This window comes from Oncorhynchus clarkii, chromosome 3, assembly GCF_045791955.1.
Source record: "Oncorhynchus clarkii lewisi isolate Uvic-CL-2024 chromosome 3, UVic_Ocla_1.0, whole genome shotgun sequence".
NCBI lineage: Eukaryota > Metazoa > Chordata > Actinopteri > Salmoniformes > Salmonidae > Oncorhynchus > Oncorhynchus clarkii.
Window position 1 is genome coordinate 14,919,173 of NC_092149.1, and position 14,065 is coordinate 14,933,237.

General features: G+C 40.9%; 1 protein-coding gene across 1 annotated transcript; it reads left to right on the forward strand.

Moving 5' to 3' along the window:
- Positions 1–1,285: 1,285 nt before the first annotated feature.
- On the forward strand, positions 1,286–7,788 carry LOC139388786 (ubiquitin-conjugating enzyme E2S). The gene is made up of 4 exons (XM_071135708.1): positions 1,286–1,752; positions 3,135–3,282; positions 5,193–5,383; positions 5,573–7,788. The coding sequence occupies exons 1-4, from the start codon at positions 1,750–1,752 to the stop codon at positions 5,918–5,920; spliced, it is 690 nt and encodes a 229-aa protein (XP_070991809.1). The 5' UTR covers positions 1,286–1,749; the 3' UTR covers positions 5,921–7,788.
- Positions 7,789–14,065: the final 6,277 nt, after the last annotated feature.

Sequence of the window (14,065 nt, forward strand, 5' to 3'; positions counted from 1 at the left end):
ATTAATGTTTTACCTCATGCAACAAGGGGTTACGTACCCAGGTTTTATTGTGCTGCTCACCAAAAGTCATGGACAGGTTTGAGAAATAGCTACATTTGTTGTAATGCTTTGGAATGGATGGCGTTATTTGTGAACATTAGAATGACGACCATATTGTTACACAAAGTTGCTATTGTAGTAATTCCCAAGCATATCTAACATTTTGACTAATAGTTCATGCTTCTGATAGCATCGAACGTTCTAAATTCTCTCTGATATGTTGCATTCTAGCCTGGTTGCCATCTCTGTGTCTCTGCTCAGCTATTACATTCCACTCCTTGCCAAAGCCAATGACAGGAGAGGCAAGGAGTTGAATGTTAGCTAAAAAGACTGGTACCTCAACTAGTATTCAATTCAAATCAAATCAAATTGTATTTGTCACATGCTTCGTAGACAACAGGTGTAGACTCACAGTGAAATGCTTACTTACGGGTCCTTTTCCAACAATGCATAGTTAAAGATCAAATAAAAATAAAATAGAAATAGTAACACAAGGAATAAATATGCAGTGAATAACGAGGGAGTACGAGTACAGAGTCAATGTGAAGGGGTACAGCGTAATTGAGGTAGCTATGTATTGTACATATAGGCAGGGTTAAAGAGAATAGGCAACAGGATAGATAATAGACAGTAGCAGCAGTGTATGTGGTGAGTGTGTGCCGTCCATATGCATGTGTGTTGGGGTGTCAGTGTAAGTATATGTGAGTGTGCATAGAGTCAGTGCAAAAATGGGCCAATGCAGGTAGTCAGGGTTGAAATTTGATTAGCTATTTCTCAATATTGTTTAGAAGTCTTATTTATTTTAACTAGGCAAGTCAGTTAAGAACAAATTCTTATTTACAATGACGGCCTACCCAGCCATACTAACGACGCTGGGCCAATTGTGCACCGCCCTATGGGACTCCCAATCACTGCCAGTTATTAAGCCTTCCTCCGACACTGCCGTCTCTTGGTATATTGTATGGTAGAGTTAGGTTCACTGGGGTTAGGTTATATTGAAGTTTAGAAAAAAAGTTTATTTTGTGTGCGGCTGTCTGTCAAGATGAAGGCCTACCCTCTGGGTGGGTATGAGTTTTTCAAACGCACCTATGGCTTGGAATCATTTTTGACATTCTCGACTTTGGATGGCTGGTGGAAATGTCAAGTATGATGACGACAGAGCACCTACGATATATGATTGGTCTTGTTGGTTACGTTGTTTGTACACGTGTTGTATGGCTAAAATGCCGATTGGTCAAGACAACACAATTTCATTTGGGAGACGTAGTTGTGTTCCGTGTCAACGAAAATAGTAGCTGGCTAGCTACTCTAGCACTTGGCCACCACATAACTTTGGCTAAAAAAAACTTTCTTCCAGTTACTCGCTTCCCTTTACTGTATACGTTATTTACCCCCAAAAGCATGCTGTTTTTAGCAGAATAACGAATTGGAGTTTACGTGCTATCGGTGTATCTGAACTTTCGAGGAGAAGAATTTCAGCTAGCAAGCTGCAGCTAGCTAACGCGTTAGCATAACTTGATCGCTTGCTTGGCATTCGAGATCTAAATAGTCGGCGATAACTGCATTTATTTGAGGTGTCGTGGACCACTTTCTCATCGATCAAGCATAAGCTACAAGCATTTATTAGTTGCTAGCTACCGTTGCTATTTAGACGAGGATCATAGAGTTAGCTAGCCCCAGTCACCTGAATACTAATATTCTTCGGAAGACATGGTAAGTAAAAATTGTTTACAAACACTTTCATAAATGGATACAATTATTGGTTATTTAGCTAGCTAACAAAGCACGTAAAATTGTTTGCCGGCTGTTTAGCTAACGTTAACTAGCTAACTACAGTAACGTTACTTAGCCGAGACCTAACTTAGCTAACTAGTTAAGTTGGGTAGCTAACGTTAGTTGGTTATTTGCTTGCTATAGTTAACTAACTGGCGTTAGCTGATATAACGTTGGCTACGATTTTCTTTTGCAGGCCAGTTCAGTGTTGACACTTCTCCCGAACACAATTTAAATGGAAAACTGTCCAACATAAAGATGAATCACTAACTAACTTCTACACGATTGTCAGCAAATTAACTAGCATAACGTTAGCACACCCCAAAGTTGGCGTATGTAGCTACCTATGCAAGTTAGCTAGCTACCTAATGATGATGATTTGGCTGGCTAGCTACCTAATGTTAGCTTGCTAGTTAGATATCTTATTTCCTCTCTTTTAGCTAAATTGATGAGTTGTAATAAGAACTACATCAATATGTTAAACGGTTTGGAGATGTAATGATACATTAGCTATTTGATTTGACAATGATGTGAACTAGTCAGTAATTTTAGGCAGCAATGCTACCATTAGCTAGCTTTCGGCTAACTGTTAATTCGCTAGCTAGCTACAACCTAGCTTTATTTGACAAAGACAGAATGGCTTACTTGATGTCCGTTTTGTATGGCTAGAAAATACAATATCTTAACTTTGACCGGTTTGTACATTTATCAATGAAGTAAACTGCCAGACATTGGCTGAAATCGCAGTTGTCAGTTGTGACACACAGCTTATCCACTGCACTCTCATGATGATATTAACGTGAATCACCACCTGGCCTGTACTGTAGTCGACTCAACTATACGATTTACGATGGAGTTGAGCAGCGACTAGTGTGGGCAAACTTACTCAGTCCCATACAATATCGTTTTTATCAAAAACGACTGATTATAGCATCCAAAGAATCCCACGCAATTACGCAGAAATGTGTGTGGGCTATTCTTTGGGTGTTGAAATCAGTAGTCTTTTATTCAAATAGATTTTGTGACTAAGGAGCTCCAGTCTGTTCACACTGATCACAGCTCATCTCCATCATAAATCGTGTTGAGTTGAGTTTAATCGGCTACAGGCCTAAGGCTTATCAGACAGTAGATAGCTACATTGTTTCTGAGCAACCATTTTGGTGACAGCTTTACTGAAATTGTCCCTGACTGAGATTTTCCTGTTATTAATGTGTTTGTGATCATGGGATGTGTGGGTTCCATATCTATAGTATTTACCATATTTGCACCTTTCTGTGGGTAGTGGGACAGAATAGTAATGTATGTGTGTGCCCCATTTATAGAACTCCAATGTAGAGAACTTGCCGCCCCAGGTTCTGCGCCTGGTGTACAAAGAGGTGTCTGCACTAGCTGCAGATCCCCCTGAGGGCATCAAGATCTACCCCAGCGAAGAAGACATCACAGAACTCCATACAGCCATCGAGGGACCAGGTAACGCATACCTCTGTGTCATGGGAAATGTTTTGTCTGCCTAGGGAAGCTGTAATGTAGAACATGCTTAATGCTGGGGTTGACATTAAGCTCTCAAAGGTACTTGTCCATCGGGCAAGTACTAGCAAAAAATGAAAATGGTCTTCTACATGTACAAATAAAAAAATAAAGTACCTTTCATTTGAACATTGTTTGAATGAGTCAGCACACTATGACACTATTCAAACCCCTTTTTCATAAGTTTCATGCTAAATCTGTAAAAAAGTTGCCTTAAGGTGTCAGCATGCTTCAGTTCGGCTGACAGTTAGCCGAAGTCTGCTAGGCGAACCAAGCGAGTGTGCTCGCATACTCCCTTAAAAGACCTTCGCTTGGAAAAACAAGTAAAAAGCAGAAATAGTATTGTTTGTCCATTGTTAAATGCCTTAGCCAGTATTTCCTTCCTCAACATAGTCAGAATTAATCTAAGATAACTCAAGAAATCTGTCAATAGTTTTGATGTTTCTGACAAGGATGTTTGCAGTATTTCGCAATGAAACATTTTCATGAAAATTAGTCGTCTCTCGTTGAATGACAACCGACTTTACTGAAGAATCCCTACTGTTGGCCAATCACTGACAAAGGGGTGTAGACTTCGGCTACTGACTCTGGCTACCAACTTTGGCTTGCAGCAAGAAAAAGTGTGCGCCCAAACAACAACAAAAAAACTTACCAAAGTCCAAAACTAACAAAAACGGCACAAAATATTGTCTTAATATATGCACAAACTCTTCCGAACTGTTTCGGGTGGGAAGCATGCCTTTACTCTGACAGACTTCTGATGAAAAGGGTTAAAGTATGAAGTAATGATCACACATGTAAAATACTCCATAGAGGCATGAAATGTAAGTCTCCGGTACTTTTGTGTACTTTTTAGACAAAGGTTCTGAAAGTAAAGCTCAGCAGCCAAAAGTGGTACTGCTGTGTCTATCTTGTTGACTGTTACTCAAATGGCAAGGAGTTGAAGCCCATTGGCTGAAACTAATTGCTAGGGGCTGGTCCACGTGGGGTAAAATGTAGGGGAAAAGTTGCAGCACAGCTTCCAGAAAAGTCATTCTCAAACTTTAGTTTTTGTGGCTAATTCAGGTTAGACCTCGACTATGCTGAGATTACACACTGGCTAGCTAACACACTACTAGAGGCAGTTGGCACAAAGGCCTAAACGTTTTATTTAGTTGTCTAATCTTCACTGTCTGAACTGGAAAACACTTAAATTATGGACTCCTACCGCCATTTGAGCACTGACATTTGCTACTGAAACAGGTGCGTCTTTCTCATCAATATCACTGCACGTTTAGCCTACTCCTGTTTTAACAGGGTGTAATGAGCTTATTATTGGCTATTTGCCTTCATCAAAACAATGTTTTTGTTACATATGTCCATCCGTAACCTATTCTAAATGACAGACTAGCTGTTCGCTAAATGGACCAGATGCATAATTTTTTTTCAAATCTGCAGCTCGTAGTTGGAACACATTTCCCTACTTTAATCAACCAGTCCATTTTGAATTTGTGATAAAGCTGTCGTGATTTGGCAAGGAAGGTAGCTTGTCTAGGCAGTAATTTATATAGTCTTAATGGGAGCTTAGGTGCGCAACTCGTTTGTGTAGAGGGAGCGTTCGGATCTGAATGGAGTGAGACGAGTAACGGAGGTGAAAGAGAATGTAGGGAGAACTCTGTGATCACTTGGCTTGATTTATTTTTTTGTTGAGTCGCTTATGCACATGAACAAATGGAACACGAGTCAACGTGAATGAACGCTAGTCTTCAGGACAAAAGGCAGATTCCACCTTACCGACTGTTCAGTTTAACTGCCCTGGACAACCAGTAATGTCAACCCCTGCTTGACGTGGTTTATTTATTGTGCTTCAATAGAAGGAACCCCGTTTGCCGGGGGTGTTTTCCGGATGCGCCTGGTCCTGGGGAAGGACTTCCCTGCTGCACCACCGAAAGGCTACTTCCTAACCAAGATCTTCCACCCTAATGTGGGCCACAAGGGAGAGATCTGTGTCAACGTCCTGAAGAGGGACTGGAGGGCAGAGCTGGGACTCAGACATGTATTACTGGTAAGAAACATTTTAAGCATCTCTATGGATGCTTCTTAATAATCCAAAATAGCAATGGGTGAAAGAAAATATTGTATCTGGTTCATTTTTTATTCTTAACATTTTGTATAGTCATCTCTGCTTGGTTCAAGGAAAACCTTGAAATATACCCTGATGACTCAATGGTGTTCATTCTCTCTCTCTCCTCAGACTATCAAGTGCCTTATGATCCATCCCAACCCTGAGTCGGCTCTCAACGAGGAGGCGGGGCGTCTGCTCCTGGAGGACTATACAGAGTATGCATCCCGTGCTCGCCTTCTGACTGAGATCCATGCCATGGGGGGGCACGGGGGGACGTCGGGGGTGCCCCAGGACCCCGCCGATGGCCCCCAGCCCAAAAAACACGCAGGGGACCCTACCAAGAGGGCGATGGGGCCAGGGGTTGCCCCCTCTGCTGCTCTGGGTAACGGAGCCAATGGAAGCAGTACTACCTCCAGCAGTAGTAATGTTGTAGGGAAGAAGAAAACTGATAAAAAGCGAGCGTTGAGGCGACTCTAATGCTGTTTGGAGTCTTCTCTCTGTGTGTGTGTGTGTGTGTGTGTATACTGAATATTGTTCCCCTTCCCAGACTCTTTCTATCCCCCTGACTCTATTGTCCCTTTTGTACTCATTGCATCTTGTATCCCTGTTCATTCCTTGTTGCCATATATTCTCCCAATCCCCTGTGGATAAATCCATATACATTCAATGACTTTTTGACAGCACCCCTTTTTGATTTGAAGGAAACCTTCCATCCATATTTGTCTGTTGTAGAAGTGCTCAGAAAGTGAGTTTTTGGACCTCAATGTCAAAACAAAAGTTAAAGGTGCTCAAATTTGACCCCTTTTGCGAACCACACAATGAGACATCCATGTCTACATCACTGGAAAATATAAACGGTTGAGATTTGATATATTTTAAAAGCTTGCAAACAGGGTTGTCAGACTATTTCTTGGTAGGGTGGGGTATGCAAAATAGGTCAACTTTGAGAACCTTTATCTCCTGAATGTTTTGGCATTTAGGTCCAAAACGTCACTTTCTGACCACTTTTTCCATGGTAAAACATGTCTGGAACGTTTTGTTTAAAACAAAAGGGATGTTGTGAAAAAGTGACTGAATTCAAATGGGTTCACCGATGTGTGTGTTAGTTCTCTCCATGGTTCCTCGCTGTCATGATCTGAAAAAGGCTTTGTGTTTCATACACAGCACTAGTGATTGTGTGTGTCATACAGTAGCTAGACTGTTTGAGCTTCAGTCTGACTCATCTCCCCTATCTGAAATTAGGCTTCTTTCTGTTCAGTGTTCACTAAACAAAATGTCTTGGATATTTTTCAGAAACAGAAAATGCCTCTTTCTTTCCCCACCCCCTTCATGACATGGCTCCTGTTGCTGAAATGGTACTGTGTACTGCCCAGCTAGCCTCGTGTTGGGAAAGTGGTGATGTTTTGTCATGTCTGAGTTGAGTTACCTTATACGAGATCAGGTTGTTGGAAGGGAGTAAGGGTTGAGGACTTATTCGATTATGCAATATTTTTTGATTCATAGAGTGCAACAAAACATGATGAGATTGTCATTCATTGGGTAGTCAAATGAGGAAGCAGCAATGAGCAGTTTTCCTAGAAAATGTTTGTCTAGTCGTGGTTGAAATGAGATGGACACGAAGGGAGCAACATTTGGTCTGATTATTACTTTAAAAAATGATTTTGCCCTTGTTTTTTTTGTAAATGTTTATCCCCATGTATGACTATTCTGTTTTTGCATTTTTACAAAATTGTCATTGTTTATTCACTGTCCAGTATTTGAAGAGTGGTTTTAAAGTGACATGCCTATATTCAGATGTCTTGGTGCGTGTATGAAGTAGGTTATTGTCCATACAGGATTAGGTTAGGGTGCAGGATTGTGCATATCATTGATTATTAATTATATCCCATGTATAATTATGGATATTTATTTATATGGTCATAGCTGCACATCTGGTCTTTAGTACTGATTTGCCAATAGTTTACTTGTGAACCTTTATTGTTAAACGTTTTTCATTTGATTTGTATGGATCAAAAACCTGCTCCGGTCGTATGCACTATCCAGCTCCTATCCTGTTCCCATATGGGCCAGATTTGGAAAAAACCGATGTATTTGTCAATAGGGAAGCCTCAACAGATTTGATAGAAAGGAACTCCCCAGTCGATGATCTCCTCTGGCTGGGTTTCCTGGGCATGTTTTCTCCCTCCGTTCTAAATGCACGTTGGCGCCTACATTTCCCAGGGAAACAATCAACAGTTGTCTTTTACTTCGGTGGGAGAAGGTGCTTGCGAAACTTAACGGGTGGGTATTTTTGTGTCCGTTTTTAATTTATTTAAATTAATAAATTAGAAAAATTTGGGAAAAAATGTATAATTTAGTTCTTTCTTCAGTGTTGGTGAGATATTGAACATATTATGGTGTGAATTGCTTTCTGTGGTACAGTAGTATAATGACGGAAGGGAGATATCAGATTTTTCGAGAGCCCTGAATGTAGGTTGTCTATCTGGGGCATATTTCATAGTAAAATACAGGATTAATTTCCTCTTCATCTGTAAAGGTCTGAGACACGGGATGGCTGAAAAAACAACAGGGGAGACGAGTCGAAGGAGGGAGCCACTACACTGTTGAGCTCCACCCATTGTCATGAATTCCATACACACATGTTTAGTCTAGTGGAATGTGCCCCCAGCAAGCAGGCTGTCAGTTGACGTACGTAATGAAGGGCTCCTTCCTCTGGCTTGGCTGCAGTGAGCAGCATGCAGAGCAACCAGCTACCCATCTGGGTGGAAATATCTGCCTGATCCTGGTAGTTGCCCCTAGACACCTGGGTGTTGGGCTGGAGGTGATGCTAGGAAACCTCCTGTTTAGAAAGGTTTTTCACCTTCTAGTCCCCATCAGTGGAAAGGTTGATTCAACTGTCTATCAGAGTACCCTACCACCTTGACGATTATGGGGATAGAACGTATGGAGTGGCTGCGGATCCAACTTTTCTGGCCCCATCTTCCCAACAGCTAAAGGTCCCGAAGCTTTTGCTTGTGTGAAATTCTCTACTTTACACACAGCCTTGGCTTTACTCATAAAGAACAGGCTACTGTTGTGACTGGCGCTCATTTAGTTAGATCAAAGCTGAAACAATGTCTGCAAAAACACTGATACTGGTCTACATAACAGAACCAAAAAGAGTATCATACTATGTTACTGTGTCATTTCTTCTGAGATTTTAGGATGATTGTACAAATGGTCACATTTTTCTCCAACACAACATCATGCTCCATTAGGCAAAATATTTGATTTTGAACTAAGCACAGCTAGGCTATGCTACAGTTTGTTAACTCCGTCTGCTTGGTAACACGTTCGCTCACTACATAATAGAACAACACTGTAGGATACTTCATAACAACACTGTAGGATACTTCATAACACTGTAGGATACTTCATAACACTAGGATACTTCATAACAACACTGTAGGATACTTCATAACAACACTGTAGGATACTTCATAACACTGTATGATACTTCATAACAACACTGTAGGATACTTCATAACACTGTAGGGTACTTTCTAACTGCACTGTTGGGTACTTTGTGACTGCACTGTAGGGTAATTTGTGACTACACTAACTCATTAAGATCTAAATATGCATATCCCCTGAAACAGACCATATGTTTGGTATGCAGATGCTTCATGGATGTTTCACCGGTAATACTTAAGTTATCATTCACAATTGATAGAAATGTGAAGGGAGGTTCTCTAGGAGTAGATCAGAGACTGTAAAGTACAGATTCTTGCACATGCACAAAAGCTTCGGGACCTTTAACTGTCGGGAAGAGAGGTCCAGAAAAGTCTTATTGACAACCACTGCCTAGAAAATGGGTGTGTTCGGGCAGTAAGCGTAACGAAGCCGACTAGAACAAAGTCTTCAGGTGAAGTCTGGGGAGGTGCATCTGCAACAGCCGAAAGTTGGACACTAGTGGTTTTCCAACAGCAAGGCTCAGATCACATGGCAGTGTCAACATAGCTGCTGTTTGCAAAAGTTTTTCAGAATAAATGTAAAAGTTTATCACACATTCACAAGCTGAAAACTTAATGTGTGTACATTTAAATGATTAGAACGTCTCATATCGCAGGTGTTGAGAAGCAACTGCGGCGGCGACTTCAGAAACTGCATGACCTTTGATCACATGATTTTTGTAAGGTTCATGCAGTCGACATGTGCAAGGTGGTCAATTTGTATAACTATAATGCAACATACAGTGCCTTGCGAAAGTATTCGGCCCCCTTGAACTTTGCAACCTTTTGCCACATTTCAGGCTTCAAACATAAAGATATAAAACTGTATTTTTTTGTGAAGAATCAACAAGTGGGACACAATCATGAAGTGGAACGACATTTATTGGATATTTCAAACTTTTTTAACAAATCAAAAACTGAAAAATTGGGTGTGCAAAATTATTCAGCCCCTTTACTTTCAGTGCAGTAAACTCTCTCCAGAAGTTCAGTGAGGATCTCTGAATGATCCAATGTTGACCTAAATGACTAATGATGATAAATACAATCCACCTGTGTGTAATCAAGTCTCCGTATAAATGCACCTGCACTGTGATAGTCTCAGAGGTCCGTTAAAAGCGCAGAGAGCATCATGAAGAACAAGGAACACACCGAGATACTGTTGTGAAGAAGTTTAAAGCCGGATTTGGATACAAAAAGATTTCCCAAGCTTTAAACATCCCAAGGAGCACTGTGCAAGCGATAATATTGAAATGGAAGGAGTATCAGACCACTGCAAATCTACCAAGACCTGGCCGTCCCTAAACTTTCAGCTCATACAAGGAGAAGACTGATCAGAGATGCAGCCAAGAGGCCCATGATCACTCTGGATGAACTGCAGAGATCTACAGCTGAGGTGGGAGACTCTGTCCATAGGACAACAATCAGTCGTATATTGCACAAATCTGGCCTTTATGGAAGAGTGGCAAGAAGAAAGCCATTTCTTAAAGATATCCATAAAAAGTGTTGTTTAAAGTTTGCCACAAGCCATCTGGGAGACACACCAAACATGTGGAAGAAGGTGCTCTGGTCAGATGAAACCAAAATTGAACTTTTTGGCAACAATGCAAAACGTTATGTTTGGCGTAAAAGCAACACAGCTCATCACCCTGAACACACCATCCCCACTGTCAAACATGGTGGTGGCAGCATCATGGTTTGGGCCTGCTTTTCTTCAGCAGGGACAGGGAAGATGGTTAAAATTGATGGGAAGATGGATGGAGCCAAATACAGGACCATTCTGGAAGAAAACCTGATGGAGTCTGCAAAAGACCTGAGACTGGGACGGAGATTTGTCTTCCAACAAGACAATGATCCAAAACATAAAGCAAAATCTACAATGGAATGGTTCAAAAATAAACATATCCAGGTGTTAGAATGGCCAAGTCAAAGTCCAGACCTGAATCCAATCGAGAATCTGTGGAAAGAACTGAAAACTGCTGTTCACAAATGCTCTCCATCCAACCTCACTGAGCTCGAGCTGTTTTGCAAGGAGGAATGGGAAAAAATGTCAGTCTCTCGATGTGCAAAACTGATAGAGACATACCCCAAGCGACTTACAGCTGTAATCGCAGCAAAAGGTGGCGCTACAAAGTATTAACTTAAGGGGGCTGAATAATTTTGCACGCCCAATTTTTCAGTTTTTGATTTGTTAAAAAAGTTTGAAATATCCAATAAATGTCGTTCCACTTCATGATTGTGTCCCACTTGTTGTTGATTCTTTACAAAAAAATACAGTTTTATATCTTTATGTTTGAAGCCTGAAATGTGGCAAAAGGTCGCAAAGTTCAAGGGGGCCGAATACTTTCGCAAGGCACTGTACTTTAAATGGTAGTGACCAACAATGGTCACGATTTGGCAAAAGTGATCCACTTGAACGTGCCCAACTTTACATAAATCATGTGATCAAAGGTCATGAAGGTTTGACTGCAGTCGCCAGTAAGTTTCTGCAGGTGCTCTTCACCAACTCCATCCTGCAGCCATCACCTGCATTGTGGGAGGCTCTATTGTCAACCAATCATTAGGTTATTTTATATGACCCACACCGATGTGACCAAAGACATGACTGAAACAGGAACCAACTTTGCCGCAATTCATGTATAAAGTGGATATGTACACATTAATGTGATATTTGAGGCTCTCCTTTGCCAATTGATAGTAAAATGTACACACATAGTGGCAAGAAAAAAGTATGTGAACCCTTTGGAATTACCTGGATTTCTGCATAAATTGGTCATCAAATTTGATCTGATCTTCATCTAAGTCACAACAATAGACAAACACAGTCTGCTTAAACTAATAACACACAAACAATTATAAGTTTTCATGTCTTTATTGAACACACCGTGTAAACACTCACAGTGCAGGGTGGAAAAAGTATGTGAACCTTTGGATTTAATAACTGGTTGACCCTCCTTTGGCAGCAATAACCTCAACCAAACGTTTTCTGTAGTTGCGGATCAGACCTGCACAATGGTCAGGAAGAATTTTGGACCATTCCTTTTTTCAAAACTGTTTCATTTTAGCAATATGATGTTTGGTGTGAACCGCTCTCAAGGTCATGCCACAGCATTTTCAATCGGGTTGAGGTCAGGACCACTCCAGAAGGCGTATTTTCTTCTGTTGAAGCCATTCTGTTGTTGATTTACTTCTGTGTTTTGGGTTGTTGTCTTGTTGCATCACCCAACTTCTGTTGAGCTTCAATTGGTGTACAGATAGCCTTACATTCACCTGCAAAATGTCTTGATAAACTTGGGAATTCATTTTTCCGTCGATGATAGCAAGCTGTCCAGGCCCTGAGGCAGCCAAGCAGCCCCAAAACATGATGCTCCCTCCACCATACTGTTGGTGTGCTGTGCCTTTTTTTTCTCCACACACAGTGTTGTGTGTTCCTTCCTTCCAAACAACTCAACTTCAGTTTAATCTATCCCCAGAATATTTTGCCAGAAGTGCTGTGGAACATCCAGATGCTCTTTTGCGAACTTCAGACGTGCAGCAATGTTTTTGGACAGCAGCGGCTTCTTCCATGATGTCCTCCCATGAACACCATTATTGTTTTCTGTTTTACGTATCGTAGACTCGTCAACAGAGATGTTAGCATGTTACAGAGATTTCTGTAAGGCTTTAGCTGACACTCTAGGATTCTTCAGTGCTGAACTTTCTCCATTTATAGACAATATGTCTTACCGTGGACTGATGAACATCAAGGCTTTTAGAGATACTTTTGTAACCCTTTCCAGCTTTATGCAAGTCAACAATTCTGAGATCTCTTTTGTTTGAGGCATGGTTCACACCAGGCAATGCTTCTTGTAAATAGCAAACTCACATTTTGTGAGTTGTTTTTTATAGGGCAGGACAGCTCTAACCAACATCTCCAATCTTGTCTCATTGATTGGACTCCAGGTTAGCTGATTCCTGACTCCAATTAGCATTTGGAGAAGTCATTAGCCTAGGGGTTCACATAGTTTTTCCAACCTACACTGTGAATGTTTAAATTATGTATTCAATATAGACAAGAAAAATACAATAATTTGTGTTTATTATTTTAAGTAGACTGTGTTTTGTCTATTGTGACTAAGATGAAGATCAGATCAAATGTTATGACTAATTTATGCAGAAATCCAGGTAATTCCAAAGGGTTCACATACTTTTTCTTGCCACTGTATATTTTCAGTTTGTGAGTGTGTGATATGGGGGCTGGAGACATGTTTATTTTGACATTATAAAGAACAACTTTTCTAATCAATGGCAACACTGCCATGTTACACTGAGCCTCGCTGTAGGAAAACCACATCAGTGTCTGACTTATGGCTGTCGCAGATGCACCTCCCCCAACTTCACTCCTCAACCTTCGTCTACAGTCGGTTGCTTTCGCCTTACCACTCAAACGAGCCCAATATCTGACCCTGCTGTTTCAGTGTTTTGGGACAATGTCTGTATTCTCTCCCCTATGCTGGCTTCTGCCAGCCCTTTTTACCCACAACCTAATACTGTTCTCTCTTTCTGGGATTTGCACAGCATGGGTTTATTCATTTGGGAAAACATTTCAGGCTGTTCATAGAGGTATAGAACATACATATGTCATACAGGGCTATTATTGTTTTGTCTTATTATCTGTGAGGTTTAACACCATGAATAAGCCCCATGCTTTACTGTTGGCTGAGAGGCTACAAGAGCAAGTATTGTAATCTGGGAGTATGATGTGCTTTGTCAAAAATAAATGAACATAGTCATTATTCTATGAAATCTAATGAAACACATACAAAAAAATATGTTTATGTTTTATGCACACTACATGGAATTAGGGATTCAAACTTCTCTCACTTCTTTGAAGACATCAGCGTCTTATCACATTTTACATTTTAGGCCTATCCGTCATGGTTGACAGATTCACTCACGCGCATCATCAGTGTTCTGGCTTTGGATTGCTCCTGTCCTCTTCCCCCACCCCGTTTTCATCCCTTTCATAATTGCCACCAACATAATCACACAGTTGCTGTGGCAACCGTTGGTGCACCCCTCTCTCTCTCTTTCTCTCTCTCTCGCTCTCTCTTTTAATACCGACATACACAAAAAAGATAGTGAGAGACTGTAT

Excerpts from the sequence above, each read along its gene's own strand:
- LOC139388786 (XM_071135708.1), top strand. Across the intron at positions 3,283-5,192 it reads TACAGCCATCGAGGGACCAG|AAGGAACCCCGTTTGCCGGG; the intron begins GTAACGCATACC and ends GTGCTTCAATAG. Across the intron at positions 5,384-5,572 it reads GACTCAGACATGTATTACTG|ACTATCAAGTGCCTTATGAT; the intron begins GTAAGAAACATT and ends CTCTCTCCTCAG.